The 18,815-nt window shown below is 39.9% G+C and overlaps 1 protein-coding gene and 1 long non-coding RNA gene across 2 annotated transcripts; one reads left to right on the top strand and one right to left on the bottom strand.

Annotated features, from left to right (window-relative positions):
* Positions 1–173: 173 nt before the first annotated feature.
* Positions 174–9,809, top strand: DTD2 (D-aminoacyl-tRNA deacylase 2). Its single transcript, XM_054828085.1, has 3 exons — positions 174–304; positions 6,821–6,890; positions 9,074–9,809. Exons 1-3 carry the CDS (start codon positions 197–199, stop codon positions 9,397–9,399), a joined length of 504 nt encoding a protein of 167 aa, XP_054684060.1. The 5' UTR covers positions 174–196; the 3' UTR covers positions 9,400–9,809.
* A 3,011-nt stretch (positions 9,810–12,820) lies between these two features.
* LOC129206791 (uncharacterized) lies at positions 12,821–18,764 on the bottom strand. The gene is made up of 3 exons (XR_008577278.1): positions 17,468–18,764; positions 16,430–16,476; positions 12,821–14,338 (listed from the first exon to the last, which is right to left on the bottom strand). It is a non-coding gene; the product is annotated as an uncharacterized LOC129206791 (long non-coding RNA).
* Between the last annotated feature and the right edge of the window lie 51 nt (positions 18,765–18,815).

Below are 18,815 nucleotides of genomic sequence, written 5' to 3'. Positions count from 1 at the left end.
TTCCAGCCGCCTGCGATCGCGGCCTGTGACCCGGCGGCTCCTGGAGACGGAGGCTGCTTCTGTGCCGGGGTACCTAGCACCACCGGGCACCGGTGCGAGCCGCCTGCGGTGGCGGAAAGGCGTTCCCCCGCGGCAGGCAGCCAGCGAGCTGCCCAAGCACAGTGCACGCCCGCCCTCAGGCCGTGCGGGGCCTGGTATGGCGGCGGCGGGGCCGGCACTGGCTCGGGCCCTGCTGCAGCAGTGCGTGTCCGCCCGGCTGCAGGTGAAGCCGCCCGAGCGCGGCGCGGAGGCCGAGTGGGTGGAGGTAACGTCTGCCGCGGGCCGTCACCTCCTCGGTGTAGCCCCTCTTCTCTCAGCCGGGCGGGAGGCAGCGGCTCCGGGGCCGCTCCGGGGTGGGCGGCAGGGAGGGCGCGCTCGCCGTCCGGCCTCCTTCAGAGAGAGTGCTCCCGGTGGTAGCAACAGGAGCTAAACTGCCGCCCTTTCCCTACGTGTGGTCAGATCAGCAATGCCTGCAGCAATGCCCATGGAGCCTCCGCAGACCCCAGTTTGAGTTGCTATCTACGCTTGCCTTCCCAACTCGCGCTCGGTCTCCGCTTAGGTTTGCTCTTCAGGGAGCTGGCTGCGTGGGAAGCAACCCCCGGGTGGCGGGCCGGCCTCGCTGGCAGCCGAGCCCCCATCCAGCCGCTCCTCTACCCCGGCCAGGAGGGGGAAGAGGAACAACAGCGGTTAAGAAAACTTAGTGGGTCAAAGTCAAGGAAAATACTTACCAGTTCTCGTCCCAGGCAAAATAGACTCGGTGTGGGGAACTTAATTTGTTGCCAGTTAACACAAATATTTAATTAGTGATTTCGGTATTGGAAGAAAAAAACAAAACAAAAGCCCCCAAATATTTATAAGTTTGAGGAAAACACCCCTCCTCCTTTTCCAGGTAAGCATCACTTCAGACACTTCTCCTGCCCCCTTCCCAGTTTCCACTCCAGAGCCCCCTCCTTACCCTATCCCCACCACAGGTCACACACAGCCCCTCAGCAAGGCAACGGGCAGCACAGGAGGCTGGGGCCAGTGCGTGGAGGTTTCTCTTTGCTGCTCCTTCTCACCCTCCCTGTGCTCCAGCACAGGTACCCCACAGGCTGCAGTGCCTTCGGGAGCATAGCTGCTCCATCACAGAGCACCTCCTTTCCCTCTAATTTTCTTGTTTCCTCCTTGGTATTATCTGCCCTTTCTTAAATACTTTTTCATAGAGGTGCTACAAATTTGGCTGATGGGCTCAGCTGTGTACCTCATTAATTGTGTGACAGTGTACACTTGGAGAAGAAAGGCCAGGTAGAGCAATGGGACTGTGGCAGCAGTAGTTCTGGTTTGGTTTTTTTTCCCCAGACCACTAATCAAAAATGAAAGGTAGGATATAGACCACCACACGGCTTGATGGAAACACTGTAATTTCCCCCTTTTCCTCCCATAGTCTTCTCTGGGGAGAGGTAGATAGGTCTGCAGACTCCTTGGGCTATATGCTGTGCATACAGCCATGTAGGCTGCCCTTTGGGATGTACTGTCCTGCAGTAGTTGTCACTGTTTGTGAACTACCTACACTAGGATAACTCATCTGTACAGGTGTCAAATATTTAGCCCTTGGGTTTTTTGGTTTCGTCTTTTGTCTTTCTTAAAGACTACTACTTGCATAACTTTTTAAAAGTAAAAATTCTAGTGAGTTTAAAGGGCTTATGAGTTCATTCAACAAATCTGAAGAGAGTTTTTTTTAAAAAAGCCTCTACCTAGGTGTTTTCCACAGTTTGACTTTCACATTGTTCTTGAAACGTTTCTCTCCTTGTTCAGAAGAGGCAGGTGGATCCATAAGACCTAGTTTCTGCAGCGTGGTCTGGGAAACCAGAACATTTTGTTCAAAGGAAAAACACGTCATCTCACAGATACTGTGTTTGGCTGAAGTGCATCAGTGTGTATTGCGTTATTAGCCTCTCAGTGTAAGTTTAGTTATAGTGAAAGTTGCTCAACACAGCATAAATTAACTTTAGGAGAAATATCTTATTTCCAGCTTGCTAATCTCAGAAGTGATTGTAGATCTAGTAAATAAAAGCTGAAATGTCATTTTGCTGGCTGTCTTTTAAACTATCCAAAAAGAAGAATGCGTTATGGTCTAGAGATACCATGGGTAACTCTATTGCAAGGAAGTTATGCTGTTTATATCTCTTATTTGAAGTTTTAAATGGCTTAACCAAAATCACTGGGAAAGTAATAGATTGCACTAAAGGAATCTGCAAGAGATTCGGGCAGTCTCAGCAGCAGATATTTTTCAGACATGAACCTTACTAATGTTTGTCATAGGTACTTAGGAATCTTTCCTGGATACCTGAGTCTTTTTAGGAGAAATCTGTTGTAACAAGAGCTAGTCACCGTGCAGCAAAAACCTATGGGAAGTTCATCGTTTCTTCAGTAAGACTACTTTAGAGGTCATTGGAAGGATTCTTTGCTGCTGGCATTTTCTGGTGGGGTAATGTTACTTCCTATATATTTGTGTCAATGCAAAAATAAAAAATATAGACCTCACAAACTATTATTTACATAAACCAATGTGTTCCTGGTGATCTGTAACAACTTAAAAGTAGGTCCTCGCCTTGAGAAATTTCTAGTGTACTATAAATAGCACATTATGTAAGTGGCTTTGAATAGCTTCTCAGCTTTAAGAGACCACTGTAGGTACTTTAGGAACTTTAGAGCAGATGTTCTTTATTTGGAAAAAGGTTAGGAATGTACTTTTTATCTATACATGAATCACTGCTCCTCATTGTGTTTTCATAATTGAATTTTTCTGGCCTGTTGAGGATTACTGGGGATGGGTGTCTTGTCTATGGAGAAATGTTGGTTAAATAGCATCTATAATGTGTTTATGTATAGAGTAAAATACTTAAGAGGAGAAAAGGAATTCTCCTTTTAAATGCAGGGGAGAAATAAGGTGAGATTTGGTGTATTTCACAACTATGGGAGAAAAGAAACATAAAAATGAATATTCAGCTAAAAAGTATAAGTGCTCATAGGTGATGCAATGAAAACTGTCTCTCCCTTATCTTAGTTCCCCTGATTTGTCATCTGGTTAAGAGAGCAAAAAGAGGTGCAAAGTACCAGGCACAGACTTGTTCTGTGAGCTGTGGTAGATGATGTAATCTCTCTTTGCTGCAGCCGAATGTATGAAATTTGAAGAAATCTTCTCACAGGGTAGCAATTCTGAACTTGAAACAGAAATGTCAAAGAATAATTTATATAAATTAGTTTCACAAACTGTCTTCCTAAGGATTGCAAAGTGTCTCCATTCTCATTATCAGTTGCATTACATTTTCCTGAAAAAAAAAAAGGTAGAAAAAGGTAGAGCTGAGATAACATTTTGCAGAATGTATTTGGGTTTTTCTAATGAAATCCTGCAAAATTCAGATGAATGTATTTAGTGAGGAGGATGAGTGAAGGTTTAGTTATTTGTTTTTCCTGCAAAAGAGCTAAAAAGGAGTATTTGGAGGCAGCATTGCTAAGGCTGGCTGTATGGCCTTAGGGGCTGAGTACTTCAACCCTTCGTGATGCAGGTTGCCTGCTCTGATGATTACTTAGGACAGTTGTATAATAAATGCCAGTGTAGCAAAGTAACATGCTTTGCTGGTTTATTTATGTAGGCATTTTACTGAAAACAGCAAATCCAAATAGAGCACAGTTTCCCTGCCCAACTGCCTGCCTGTCACTTCGTAAGTTCCTTGCAGTGGCTGTTTGCGCATCAGCATGTTGAATTTGTAACCTTCTTCTGTGTGTTATTTTGCTTGACTTTTCCTGCATTAAATATAGCTCTGAAGGCAGTCAACTAGACTTTGATAGGTTACAGAGGACCTTCAGCAATGACAATGTTTTTGCTTTGGTTCAAAAGGTTTACACGTTCCCGTTCCTTACACTGGCAACAAGCACAAGTCTTAGGACATCTGAAACACTGATGTAAGATCAGAGGAATGGCATGCATTATTATTAGGTTAGCTCTTGAGATTGCATTCAATTTTACATCTTGTCGTGGTTTAACCTGGCAGGCAGCTAAAACAACCACACAGCTGTTCACTCACTCCCCCCTCCTCAGTGGGATGGAGGAATCAAAAACAAAACAAAAAAAAGGTGAAACTTGTGGGTTGAGATAAAGACAGTTTAATAGGACAGAAAAGGAAGATGATGATGATAATGATAATAATAAATAGAAAAACCAAGTGATGCACAGCACAATTGCTCACCACCTGAAGCCAATACTCAGCTAGTTCCCAAGCTGAACCGCCTCCCAGCCCACCCCCCAGTTATATATGGAGCATGACATCATATGGTGTGGAATATCCCTTTGGCCAGTTTGGGTCAGCTGCCCTGGCTGTGTCCCCTCCCAGCTGCTTGGGCACCCCCCATCTTCTCGTTGGCAGGGCAGTATGAGAAGCTGAAGAGTCCTTGGCTGCTTGGCGACAACTAAAAACATCAGTGTGTTATCAACATTATTCTCATCCTAAATCCAAACCACAGCACTACACCAGCACTAGAAAGAAAATGAACTCTATCTCAGCTGAAACCAGGACACATCTTCTATTCAATTAAGAAAATTAAAGAACAAAAAAGTATGACATAATGAGGTTGAAACATGGATGCACATGTGTTGAAAATAGTGTTCAACCACTGTTTTCAGTCATAGTTGAAACCATAAGTTTCAACTTACAAATAGTTGAAGAGTTTTCAACCATAACATGGTTGAAAAGTGTTCTAGAAGATCATAAACTTGCAATATAAATGGAAGCATCCTCTAGCAGCTTTAACTTGTCTCTGATTTTTTTTTTCCATTTAACCTGCTATCCCTCTAATTTCCCTCAGTATATATGTCTCATCTTATGATAAAAAGTATATTCAAAAATAGGCATCAAATCATGAGAAAGGCTGGAAAAATAGTGAATGTTTTTACTTAATCTTTAGCTGTCTGGCCTTAGTACTTGCAGATGTTACTTTATTTACCTTTTAATCTTTAAACGAGCTGTTTGCAGAATATTGTTACTTCTGTATGTGAGACCGTGCAAAAAATACTGTCACAAGTGTCAGAATTACCATGATCATCTGTGATGAATGCTCTGTAGTGGAGTCACTTATTTCTAATGCAGTGGTCAGATGTATATAGTGTGAATGCGTTTGGCCTATTTTATCACAGGTGTTTTTATGAGTAGGTGTGTGCGCATTGTTATTCTCTATTAATATCCTGATGCTGGTCTGTTTCTGGCACGAATATTTAGCTAAACACGTGAGGATATCTAAATTTTGGCAGCCTGTATTTCTCTCCCTTATTCAAACAGATGGTTAGAAATTTCATTTGAGGTTCAGGCCATCGAATTTCTTACAGTGTTTATGAAATATGGCAGTCATTTGGGATCCTGTATAATATTCTGCAGTGGTCAAAATGAGTTTTGAAAGGAGCCATTTAGAGCTTTTGAAAGATCTCAGCATGTGATGTTTTGGCTACAAAAAGCATTCTCTTTTTCCAGAAGGTAGTCACTAGAAAAATAGTTGAAAAGTCATAGCTCTCCTCAGTCATTGCCTTGAGCATTTAGTTTAATTTCTGCAATAACAAAGGGATAAAACCTCATGTGTATAGCTAAGTTTTCTTCCCCAAAAACCTTTATCTTTTAAAGAAAAGGGGGACAGGGAGGAAAAAGGTATCTTTAAGAAACTATTCACATTTCTTATCCTTTTGCTTTGATAACATCAATATTAATGACTCCTTCCTGCCCCAATCTAGTTAGCATCTCTTAGGTGGTATTTCATAAGCTGACATTTATTTTTCTTCTAACAAAAATGTAAGGATACTTATTCTTGACAAAGCAGTGGTGAGGGTTTTTTTAGATACTGTTTGCCTGTGGATACTGTATGCCTTTCTTTTTTTCCTGAAGAAGTTAAACCATTCAGGTATACTTGTGCATGAGAAATAATTGCTGTTGGCTGCAGTTTGTCTTAATAAAGCACAGGCTGTTGCACACGCATTCCTTGTGAACTAACCGAGAGAGCAGAAAAGCTACACAAGAATTGCCTTGTGCTTTCTCCTCAGTACAGACCTAATTCTTCCCTCAAATAGATAGTTCATACAAGCAGTCTCTCTGAATGCTAAAGAAGTGGCATATCCATTATTCTATACAAGTCAGGGGAAAGGTCCCATTTCACCAAAAATTTTTCACTCAAACTGAAAAATAATATTTTGAAAAACTTTATAATATTCTGAACAACTTCATAGTTGTTGGTCATCATATTTAAATCAGTCATCATATTTAAATCTTTAATTAACAGACTCTGTGTTTTTTGAGAATTATCCTGTACTGGATTACTTTTAACATCAAAATATAATTCAGTTCACTGACAATTCATAATTGGGAATAAACTTGAAATTCACACTGAAAATTATTTTATCTGTGTCTTTGATAGGAAAAAAAGCTTAAATTATTTCCTATGCTGGATTTAACTATACTAATGCATTTTGTCACCTCGTCTGTGTTAATATTGTACATTCCAACTAAATTTGGCTTCACATGGAGCTAATAAATTGGCTTAATTTTTATGTAAAGCATTGCACAGATAATCAGTATATATCTCATAAGCTTCCACAGCGTGGTGTGTAAACTTGATGTCTGAAGCTATACTAAATAACTAAAACTACTCTCTGAAGCTTTTTTGGTTTGTAGTTTTATCATTTTTTTATACTAGTTTTAATGATAAACGTGCATGGTGGACAATGAGAAACATTGACATAATTTTCTGTAATCTTTTGTAGATCCAGAGAGGGCTTGTTATCTACATATGCTTCTTCAAAGGTGCTGATGAGGATCTCATTCCAAAAATTGGTATGATATAAGCCTTATAAATTCTTGTATTGTTTGAAAAAGAAGAAAAGCAGTATGGGCAGAGAAGGTAGTAACCATTTGGACAAGAAGAAGTCAAAAAGCCATCAGATATAGCATCATTCTAAATCAGTCACTTGGCTGAAAGAAGAGCTTGGTCAGTCTTATTTCTTCTGACAGTTGTCCATACCTCTCACCCTGTCCGTCTGCTCATGATCAACCTGTTAGAAAATCAGTTCCCATCATGATAACATTCTAGCAAACACAGAAAGCGCTGCACCTGCTGTTTGACCTATTCCATCTATCAGGCAACAGGTTCAGTCCAGGACAGAACTGAATTTAGAGAAAACTGTTTTCCAATAATTCATGGCTTGATTTGAGAAGTATTTTAACACTGATCTCACTGTATGTGCAGGATATTTAAAATTATAGCCAGTAGAGGGAGTTGGGTGGATAACTGAAGAGTGTCCTTCCCATCTCATTTCAGAGGTACTATACACACTGTTAGCATTTCAGGTGCAGTTTTCGGTTTCAGAAGTGGTAACAGCAATATCTGCAGTTCTTTCCCTCTTCTCCACATGCACTTTAACATTTACATCAAAACAGAGAAGATGCTGTGGATAAGGTCAAATGGCAGTGATTTTTGTCTTCACCCACTGTTGTTTTGGCTTGAGGTTTTTTGTTTGGGTTGGGGTTTTTTATTTTTTTATTTTTTACTTTTATTTCATTTCTCCTACCTCCTTTCCTCCATCAGTAGCACTGGATCACCTGGGAAATTCCACGATGCCACATATTCCAGATTCTGTGGCTGGCTGATAGTAGTGGTTTTGTAAAAGGTTGTGTAACAGCAGTCTGTTTCAGGCTACTTGCTGGGACCAGCAGAAGGACCTGGCAGTGCACGAGCACAAGTGCTATTGAAAATGCTGAGAGCATCTCCTGGGGGGTTCTTTCTTGGTCTTGGAGGTCACAGTCTTTCTGTGATGCTAAACTAAGTTGAAATCTTTGGGTGTATTTAAAGCTATGATAGCAAAATTGAGTTTGTGCTTGTGAGAGTTTCATGAGAGTGTTACTTGAGAATAATGACCTTTTCAGCTGTGTGGCAGCTGAAACAAGCCAGAAAAAGAAAGTTCTGTTTCCTATTAGGAGATTCATCTATGATCATCCTCCTTAAGTGTCTTTCTTACAGAATATTACCCAAAAAACCAACAACAAACCCACAAAACATGAAAACATGTAGCAAGAATTACCGGTTAGGATCCAAAAAGAAGTTTACTAAGACAATCAGACTTGGTTGTTTGGGGGTTTTTTCCCTCTAAAAAAAAAAAAATTTTAGACAATCTTCACCAAATGAATTTTGAAACTGTTTAAATGAGTGGGTTTGGTTTCTGAGTCACAACTCAGCTCTTTTTGCTTTGAACAATATTAAACTTTTATGGCTTTGGAGGCATGACTAGTAGCCTCACCAGCATGTACAGAGTTGGAGGAAGTTTTGGGGGGATTATTTGATTTGTTACAGAAACATTGAAAAATATGCTAGTAAATGCATCGATTTTATTTGCAAGTTTATGGCTTATGGGCCAAATTGCATCTCTGACCTTCCTGCCCATTTCCTCTCTCAAAAGACAAGCTGGCACCTGGACATCTCAGAGCGGAGCACTGAAGGGCACTCACTCTACTCGAGACCCAACTGCTGAGCTGTGGCTTCAGCACAGATCAGTGCTGGGTCCTGTTGCAAACTGCTGCAACCAGAATGAAAGGACAGTCAGGGCAGAAACACCTCCAAAGTGCACTGAAGATGGTGTTATCACCTACAATGTGTACTGTTGTGCTAATGTTGCCTATTTGAGCATCAGGCAATTAAGTTAGGATCACTAATTGGATCCTGGGTTCCTTTGGGGGTGTCCAACTAGAATCAACTTTAGGATTTCAGGCAGCCAACCACTTCCCAAAAAAACCTTCTTTAGACATATTATATTAATATAAATATCCTTTACATTCTTCACAATATTCAGACATCTTGGTTAATAGTGTTTATTCACTGTCCATGTTTCATTTCATTAATAAGCAATGTCTTATAATTGAATAGTTTGCCACACATCACAGTATTTGTTGAATCTTTTTTATGATGTTATATTAGGTCCTATTTACTTTAGTTACACTAACTCTTCTTTTATTTTTATTTGCAGTCAATATGCTGTTGAATGTTAAACTAAGTGAAAATGAAAGCGGCGAGTACGTTTCTGTTCTTGATTTACCAGGCGATGTGCTAATCATACCACAAGCTACCCTAGGCGGTAAACTGAAGGGAAGAAAGATGCAGTACCATGCAAACATTGAAAAAGAAAAAGGGCTGGAACTTTATTCTCAGTTTGTGACTTTGTGTGAAAAAGAACTTGCTGCCAACACCAAATGCATGGAAGCAGGTGCTCTTGTCAAGCACGGCACATACGGAAACAGGCAGGTGTTAAAACTGGATACAAATGGACCTTACACTCATCTGATTGAATTTTGAACAAAATAAATGATGTCCTGGATACAAGCTTGCAACTGTTGTCCTTTTCTTCATTTCTAAGAATTAATGTACTTAAATGGTTTGAGAGGGACAGCATAAGAAAGACTTTCATTCATCCGTACTGGTGTTGCCAATCCCATTAAATAGAAGGATGCCTGAGACTGCTTTGCAATAATGAGCATGTGTTTTATGTTCATACTCATCTCAAGTGTGCTCAGAATAGTTGTTAAAATTCATCCAATGAAGATGTATAATTTGGAAGGCTTTATTAATAAAAATGGGGTAATACATATGTTTCTTACTAAAAAATAATGACAAAAATATTACATGTATTAGCTATTGTAAAATACGCTTAGGAAGTAAAGTTTATAAATTAAAAAAAAAAAAACATGCTGTAGATGTACTTATTTGTTCCCAGATTTCCTGAGTCAAACCATTTTTGTCTTTCTGCTTTCTATCTATAAAATAGCAATGCTTTCTAGCTAACAAATGTATTGAAAGCACAAATTTAGAGAATGTTTAGCCTCTTAGAGAGTAGGCACTAAATAAGAAAGTCCATCCCCCTCACCCAGAGTGTGTAGGGGTGGGACACTTCAGGTAGTACTAGGACTGAGCATGGGCTACACAGGGAAGAAAAAGTGAGGTGCATCTAGAAACTGAAGTCAAGGCAGTTCCACTGAATTGCTTTCTTGAGGTTTGCACTCTGAATGTCTTCTGATGTGCTTTGATAGGCTGTTTGCTATAGCTTGCTCTGTGTCCTTGTTACCTTGGTCTTGTTGTCTACTCAATTCTTTGATAACAGAGCCTCAGGAAAAGGCACCGAAATATTCAAATGAAAACAAAATAAAAATGGTACAATATATACTGCCATCTCCTTGTTCCCTCTGCCCCTAGTACTCCCTTCCAGCTTTTTGTCTGTTGAATCTGCCAGGCAGACACTAGTTTATATTTCTTTTACATACAGTGTTGGTCCATTAGGGGCCCTGTTCCCAGCTGACCCCTTATGCAGTACTGTAATAAACATTATTAACAGATGGTGTTAAGAAGATATAATGAGAAATTCTGTCTTGTAAGGCAGTAAGAACAGAACAGCTACATTAAAATGTGGCGAATTCAAAACTGATTCAAGTGCATTCCTCCTGTGAGTCAAGTTTCTCTTTTACTGCAACATCATGGTTTTTGAAGTCAGTAATTTAGAAGAGTTCAAAGTGAAATTAGACAATTACATGGTTTGCAGTAATTATCCAGAATTCTCATTTAAATAATAAGTTCTTGTAAAAGATGTGAAACCTCATGGTTAGCGAGCATGCAAGCTTGTGCAATCTTAAATTGTGGGTCAGTAGTTACAAATATTCTGTCCTTTGTTTAAAAAAAACCCAACCCATAACTAAATGTGTAATCTGCAGGCTCATACTACACTATGAGAATCACATTTTTTGAACAGATACAAAGCTCATATGTTTCGATAAGAGAATAATGAGATTTTTCAGATTAACATAATGTATGGTTAATAATTATGAAATACCTAAGGACGTTGAGTTCCTGGCAATTGTCACTCTCACAATTGAAAAACTATTCACACAAATGGCCTGGAAATATTAGCAAGGTCCCAAATGACATATTTATTCATTAATAATTAACAGTTATGATAGACGCAATATGAGTCATATTCTAAGTTCTTACTAGGGACATTTAAATAAGATTGTCCTGATGTGAATAACTAATACAAATTCATTATGATCTGTGTGCTTGAAAAAAACTTTTTTTATTCCTCTTTCTGTTGGAGGCCAAATCCTTAAAAGTGCTGAGTGATACCACTGTCCACTGACCTTACAGGAATTGCGGGCATGCGGTATATCTCAAGAATTGATCCTTTGAGATATAATACAAAGTCTGCAGGTTTAAATTTTTTCTTTTTTTTTTTTTTTTTCCCTGGCTCCAGAAAGATCTTTGGCAGCCTGACAATTCACATATTCTATATTTCAAGAACTCTGCAAGTTCTAAGAAGGATGAGCTTGAAAACGTTTAGTGAAAAACAGACTTCAGACCAAACTCCATCTCGTACTGATCTGTCATATAAAACACATACAAACTCAGTGGTTCTTGGGACAAGACAGAACTCTGGAGTTTCTGTAAAAAGGTGGCATCTTTGCGTATTATCTGCCCATTTCTGATTTATTTGTGTATCCATCTTGGGATACTGATTTCTGCCGTCTTCTGCTCCAACGATTGGCAGCTTGTTGAACGCTGTGCCATTTGTACTGCTTTATTTGTATCTACTATTGATCCACAATCCATTTACTGAAAGAAGCCATTTCTGAATAACATGATGGGCCATACTGATGCAAAAATTGATTAAAATTCTTTTTTCAAAGCCAAATGCTTGTTGCTTTCTGCCATGAATATATGCTTTAAACAGATGACCTGACACTGCTTTAAATAGTTTCTATTCTATGACTAGACAAAAACTCAAATAATTATCCTGTTCTATACTTAGAGAATACCTATTGGAAGGTGCTTAATATTCCCCGCTTCCTTGAAAGAGTCATCATTATGCTATTTTAGTGTGGCCTCCGATTCAACTGTCACACAGTAATTCTTCCACTGGCTTTTTGCGACCTTGTTTGCAGCGTACACACCCAGCATGTCAAAGCCAAGTGTGCATGGACTATGAACTGTGCTCATAAAACTAATGAGTTCAGGTGCAATAGCTTGTTTTCTTGTCAGCAGTATTCCTGCTTCCTTCCCATGCCCTTTGTGGAAATACCTCTGCTGCTACATGCAGTATGCAACATGCAAATATCAATCCGGAACTGCAAGGTAATAAACAGCATGTAGCCCAGTACTAGTTTACTAGTAACGATGCTGCAACGATATTGCCATTGCTAGTAACAGTCCACAGGCTTTGTCCTGAGTTTGCAAGACCTCAGGACGGAGGCTTATCACATGTGCTTTATCTGAACTTTCCCTGATCTTCCTGGACCTTTGGTTTTACTTGATTTAGCCGTAACAATTTTTTCTAATGACACGGGTCTATGGCTAATTTGTTTTACTTTTGCTTTGTATGGTGTGACCACAGTTTTTATATAGATATTAATAATAAGTAGTTATTCTGTGTAGAACGATATATTTATGACTCTTACATAATGTTCCAGTGTAGAGAAATGAAGGCCTGTTAGAACAGCAGCAGCCTTGAGAACTGAAGACGCCAGCTGCCGTGTAGAGGAGTGGAGGCATGGGGCAATAAGAGATGGGGCACAGGCTGGCACTGGGGACCCCAAGGCTATAAACAACTTGCCAGTGGTCAGTTAAAGATGTGCAGACCTGGAGCTGGACAAAACTAGGTTTGGAGGTGAAAAGGAGAAGAAAGAACACGTATCTGAGATAAATAAAATACAAAATATATAGTTGCAGACCAGTGAAGAAAAGGCAAAGTGTAAAACTTTAATAGAAAACGTGTAAAAATAGTCCCAGGTGAGAGCTATTTCCAAAAGAGGGAAAAAAAGGAGAGAAAGAAGAAACCGCAAGCACCAACATCATACTCCTACAGGCACAGGGCTCTGGATGCTGATGACCCACCATTCTCTCTTCACCAGATGAAAGCCATCAGTCTTAGGAGCTAGAGGGAGGTGAAAGGGTAAGCATGACACCAGGAGAAGGGGCAGGTAGTGAGCGCATAACAATTTTAACTCTACTGTTACTATTGAGACTTTCTATACAATTTCTTTCCTTTCTTTTCTGCAATAATTAGATCTGGACTAATAATACTTCTTTGATTAGACTGCTAAGGTTGCAGTTACACTAAGAATAAATTTTGTGTGACTTTACAGATAGGGTGGGTTTCTTTTTGCCCATACCAAGATTTTGCACATAGCAGGTCCTGCAGACCATTACTTCCCCATGTTGAGATGGTACCCGCTTGATGGGCTGCTGGATATTAGCCAGCCTTCCTGTTGTTTTTCACTAGGTCCTTTAGTGCAGCTGTGATTCCTGATCTCATTTACCACAAAGGCTGCATGAAAGTTTATTTCTTCATTGTGACTCAATGCAACTGCTGATCTTTAGCCCCTCGAGAACAAGCTCAGATCTATCAGTCTGAGGCATCTACTTGGATTTAAAAGTATGGTCTGGTGAACCTCAATCTCACCTCTGATATAAAACCAGCTTCTTTGGGGAAGGAGGTATGAATCTTTTAAGCTTTCATTATTTCTGCTTTTAGTCTCTAACATTCTCCTCTTTGCTATATGGTCTCCTTCAAACAAATTACATCTCTCTTCTGAAGCTGGGGTGGCAGCATGCCAGAAGGCTAGGGCAGGCTCCAGAAATCCACAGGCATTACCGGAGGTCTGCCACCAAACCCCTATGTGACTGGCTTTATTTCTTAACTTCTTTGGGTCTCAATTCTCATCTAATAAATGGGTACTGAGTTTTTTCAGTGTGTCACTATTTAAGTCTGTACATTGAGCAAAACAATGACTATTGCTATGTTTAGTGCATCGCACAGCACAGCGAGGCTGGACTCTCCATGAGATCCACCAGCCTCTTCATATTAGAAATCAGGGTCACAATTGCTGGATGAGAACAGAAATCAGAGGTGCCTCCTTAATCTCTTTCTTGGGAAAACTGCACCCAAAATTTAAGACTCTTTCTTAAGAATTTACTCAATTTGGTATCTCCTATTCCTTCTTATTTTCCTGAGGTTCCTTGAAAGCAACTTAAAATTTGGGAATCTCTACAAGACTCTGATACCAGAAATGCTGTGCAACTACAGTTGAAAAGTAAATGGTATATGTGGACAAGAAAAAGAAACAGCAGTTAGAATAGCCTGAGTAGTATGAATGCATTGCACACTTTCTATTTAAACCAACGCTGTCCACTAGTTCAATTACTGCCAGTGTGTGGCTTTGGGCAAAGCAATTTTCTGCTCCACTTTTTCCATCTGTGAAACAAAAAAAAAGAGTGAAATCAGGAGGAAAAGACATTTTAAACCACTGCTTTTTTCCTCTTTTACTAAAGGCAAAATCACCTCTGTTCCTCTTTTTGCATCAGAAGGCAGTATGCTCTCACCTCTCTTCACCTTTGTTGGAGCTACAGTTTACCTTTCTCTACCTCTTACCTTAGCTTCTGCATCACAAATGTGACTTGAGCTAATGTCTACAGAGGACTTCGAGTACCTCATTGAATGGCGTGGTATCACTACAATAACACCCCATACTATTTCTAAAATAGGAATGACCCAAACAGCATGAAAAAGTAAATAAATTATATTCCTGTTGCACTGTTCCAGTTCATATATATTTATGTATCTTGTTATCGTGAATTTAAGATTGCTTTCTATTCGCTGTAATTGTATTTGCCTATGTAAGTGCCACAATATATGCCCTGTTACGTCAGTATGCATTAAAAATGTGCAAGTAAGGAGCTTAAGGCTATTTAGATGTACTCCATTAGAAAAGAGATTGCAATGCAGGTTTTGGATTAACAGTGAAAGCAAAAGGTTCTTGGGAGGCCTTAATATTCAGCTGGCAATCCATTTCTAGATCTCATTAATGTGCAGCTAATTCTTGTCAGAATACTTTTATCCAGGATTCTTCAGGTATTTAATTTAAAAATTTACAAAAGTATATTATTCATATTTACCAGTGAAGATTGATCATTTATTCACATGTTGAACTATTTGAGATGCATGTGTCATGATTGTGATAGGACTCATTTCCCTTCCTTATTTTCCACTTCCATTTTGGTAGCTGTATCTAATATTATCTAGGCATGCATAATACTTTTATTTACATTTTAGGATTAAAAATAACAGCAGGACTGTGTAATTGCTTGGCAGGATTTCAGCCCTTGTATTTTGTGACAGTACAAAAAGCAACTGTGTTGGGAATAAAAAGAAGTCTAGGAGTATTTAAGCATGAAATAAAACCATAGATTATTTTTGATGTGTAAAAAAGAAAGATTCATAACCAAGGCTTTGCAAAAGCTCAGACAGACCAAGCTATTGGATTCTACATCCCTCCAGAGGACAGCTACTCCAGGGATCTCAATGTTTCACTTTGGGGATTAGAATACATAGTTACTGTCTCAACCCAGGGAGCGCAGGTGGACAGCCATGGATGCTAAGGGCTACAGCAGTGATAGAAACCAGTATGTTAGAATGTTTACAGGAAGATTAATAACCTTATTCAGGTTAAGGCCAAGTGTAAGTTGCCCATTGCTGATGGCATAACTTTGCAGAATCAGATTTTAACGGGCTGACTCTGTACTTAAATGGGTATATTGACCGTATAATATAATTGCAAAAATAAAATAAAAATAAATGTTTAATCTTACAATTAATCTAAAGACATGCCTTCTTACTGATTTTAAAATATAATATAATTAGGTTTTGCTTGCTATGTAATTATTTGGTGATGTTTCATCTACTTTAAATCAGGCCCCTAGTCCAGGGACTGTTACTCATGCATAGGCAGTCCCACTGAATTCAAAGGAATACATTCTTTTCTCTTCCTCTAGAGTCACTGAGGAATATACAGCTGTAAGAAAGAAAATATTTAGCTCAGAGGCATATGTGACTGTACAGATATTCTACTATGACTGGAATTTGTATGACAGAACTGATTCATGCTCTAAATCAGTCAACCCACTTTAACAAAATAGACTAGCTAATGAGAAGACTAATCAGTAGGTTTGTGCATTGCAATTATTTGCCAGTTGCTTATTTTATTAAGTAATTTGCTATTGAAGTTCAGTCAGGACTAATGGGGAAAGGGGAAATTGAATTAATACGTGGTGAATACATTTAATTGTCCTATTTTTGTCTAGTTTAGAACAGAAGACTATAAAGTTGCATGACGGTATTTTTCATATCAGATTGGAAAGGGGAAAGATAAATATGGCATGCATTACCATTGAAGTAGATGCTAATTTGAATCAGTGCATGGTTAACACTCTGTTGACCAATTTAGGGGAAAAAAATCATATTAAAGAATCAAGGTTAGCTATAAATCCAATAAATATAGATTCTTACCCTCATGGAAGCACTGCTGGCACAAAACAACCCTAAAGCCAATATACCTGGAGATGAAAGGAGCATCCTGCATCAGAATCCCTTGTTATTCCAACTGATTTGCATGAGTTGAGCATTAACACAGCATTACTTAGAGCTGATATCATGTACATTGGGGGCTGGGAGAGATCATTCCTGGGAAGAACTGAGCAAGACTATATTTCTTACTGATGATGTTTTGTCTTGCCCTGTGCTCACGTAGCATTCAGTGTTATGAGATACTAATCTTGAGTGGGTTTCTGCCTTTTATCACAACAGAGTGAATACTAGGTATAATAACAATAACAGCAGCAATAATCTTCTGAAAATTATTCTAGATTTTGTTTTGTTTAGTTGTTTCTGAGCTAAACATGAACAATCCTTCACAAATATTACCCAGTTTTCCTGTTACCTCAGGACTGTGAGATAGAGCAGCCTTTGTTTTTCTGGAGTTCATTATGGAAAACGTCATAGCACGAACCGTCTTTGAATATAAACTGTTCAGTTGACCTTTCTCACAAGTTGAATTGCAGACTGCTTTACATTGAGCAGCAGCAACTCATCTTCTGATTAAAATGAGGTTAACTGAGCAAATAACTCTTTCCCGTGAGGTGTACATTATTTTCGATACCAGGGGTTAACACCTTTACACCACTAGAAGTTTGTAGAGTTGATTTCTGTGAAATATACTACAAAAATAGTTTCCTGCTTCAGGTATGAGGCATTTACTTATTCTTCATTACCACATCCATTGGAAGAATTTTTTTGTAAAAGGTCATTGCATCAGTGCTCGTGTTTCTTTATCACAGGCGATTTAGTAAAAATGAAACCAGTGTCCATATACGGTAATGCAGCCTGGTGCTCTTGGCATCTATAGCAAAATGTAATCAGGCAGTTCTGTGTGTGCACTCTTTGAAATATCCCTCAGTGGTATCCTCTACATGAGTGAATACAGATGTTCACAGAGGATCACGCTGTATGTACACTTTACATACTGAACCCATTTGAAGATGTACTTACAAGCTTATGTAAGGGCTAGACGTGATTTCGGCTCCTCCGCTTATGCATCCCAGGCATTATTTCCCCTCTACAATGGTTTGCACCACTTCAAAGAAGATGGCCCCAGAGAACCCTGTTTGTGGAGAGGAATCTTAGTTTTCCGTTTGAAGGTTTAACCAGCGTTACCCTGTGGGAATAAGGAGACAAAAGATCATCTTTAAGATTTGCTGTCTAGTCAAAACCAGTCTTTAATTCCAGAAGGCATTATTTCTTCATCAACTTTGTAGCTGCAGCTAAGGTAGCAGAATTAAAACAGAACATTTCAATCCCACCAAACTAACTTGTTGCCAGCAGAAACCAGACCTGATGTCTGTCTTCCAGTTTGCTCTGCTAGGGAGTTGGTAGGATGCAAAAACAATCCAGACATAGCTGGGCACTAGCTACAAAACTACAATAAGATTATTGTTTGTTTATTTTTAAACTAAAAAATTGTTGATATATATATTTTCCCCTTATTAAGACAGAACTTAAACACTAATGACAGAATTCAGAAAGGAAAATCCCCCCAATAGAAATTTTCTCATGACCAGTGAATTTGCTTATGAAAATTTCCAAGGGTGGAAGTCATTCCTGACAATGCAGCAACCTCTTCCAGTTGGAGCACCTCTGCAGTAGAAAAAAAACCCAGGTGAAAATCCCGGAGGAGCCCATGTCTGATGACCTTGTCAGTAAGACACAGAATGACTCAGTGACTTGGGATCCCATCTTGATTTGGTTTCAAAGCTCACACTGGTGAAACTCAAGTGTAACAACTTTTGCAAATGTTGACTTTGACAAACGGTTAAGTATATGGGATGTCTCTGTTACTGTACTGGTGTAGTGCCAGGGGCCTTCTCCAGAAAGTACAGATGGGTGCCTGTGGGGTGGGGTGAGTATCAGAAGTCACGACAGACTCTGATCAGCACCAGGTACAAATCTCAACTCTGCCAACTCAGCTACCTTAAAAAACCACTGCTATCTTTAAAAAAATAAAATCGCCAAGAAGGTTTTGTTGTTGTTGTTTTCGGTGGCAGAGCACTAGCTCCCGGCTGCGCCTCCCTCACGCTGCTGCAGCGAGCGGGAGCAGCGCGGATCTCGCTCCCGCCCCGGCGGCTGCAGAGCCACGAAGCGACCGCCGGGGTGGTGACTCCGTCCCCTCCGGCACCCCGACACCTCGTCGCGGCGTTGCGGCTCCCGTCCACCGCCGCTCCGAGGCTCCGCGCTTCCCCGGGCCGCTCCCGCCCTCTTGAGCGCCGAGGCCCGCGCCGGCCACCGCGGGCGCTCGATGGCTCCGGGCCCGATTGCACAGCCCTGAGCAACGGCGGCGCCC

This window comes from Grus americana, chromosome 5, assembly GCF_028858705.1.
Source record: "Grus americana isolate bGruAme1 chromosome 5, bGruAme1.mat, whole genome shotgun sequence".
Lineage (NCBI taxonomy): Eukaryota > Metazoa > Chordata > Aves > Gruiformes > Gruidae > Grus > Grus americana.
The sequence above is the reverse complement of the archived record's forward strand: the minus strand, read 5'-3'. Positions and strand labels throughout refer to the sequence as shown.

Excerpts from the sequence above, each read along its gene's own strand:
- DTD2 (XM_054828085.1), top strand. The coding sequence starts at position 197 with ATGGCGGCGGCGGGGCCGGCACTGGCTCGGGCCCTGCTGCAGCAGTGC. Across the intron at positions 305-6,820 it reads CGGAGGCCGAGTGGGTGGAG|ATCCAGAGAGGGCTTGTTAT; the intron begins GTAACGTCTGCC and ends AATCTTTTGTAG. Across the intron at positions 6,891-9,073 it reads GGATCTCATTCCAAAAATTG|TCAATATGCTGTTGAATGTT; the intron begins GTATGATATAAG and ends TTTTATTTGCAG.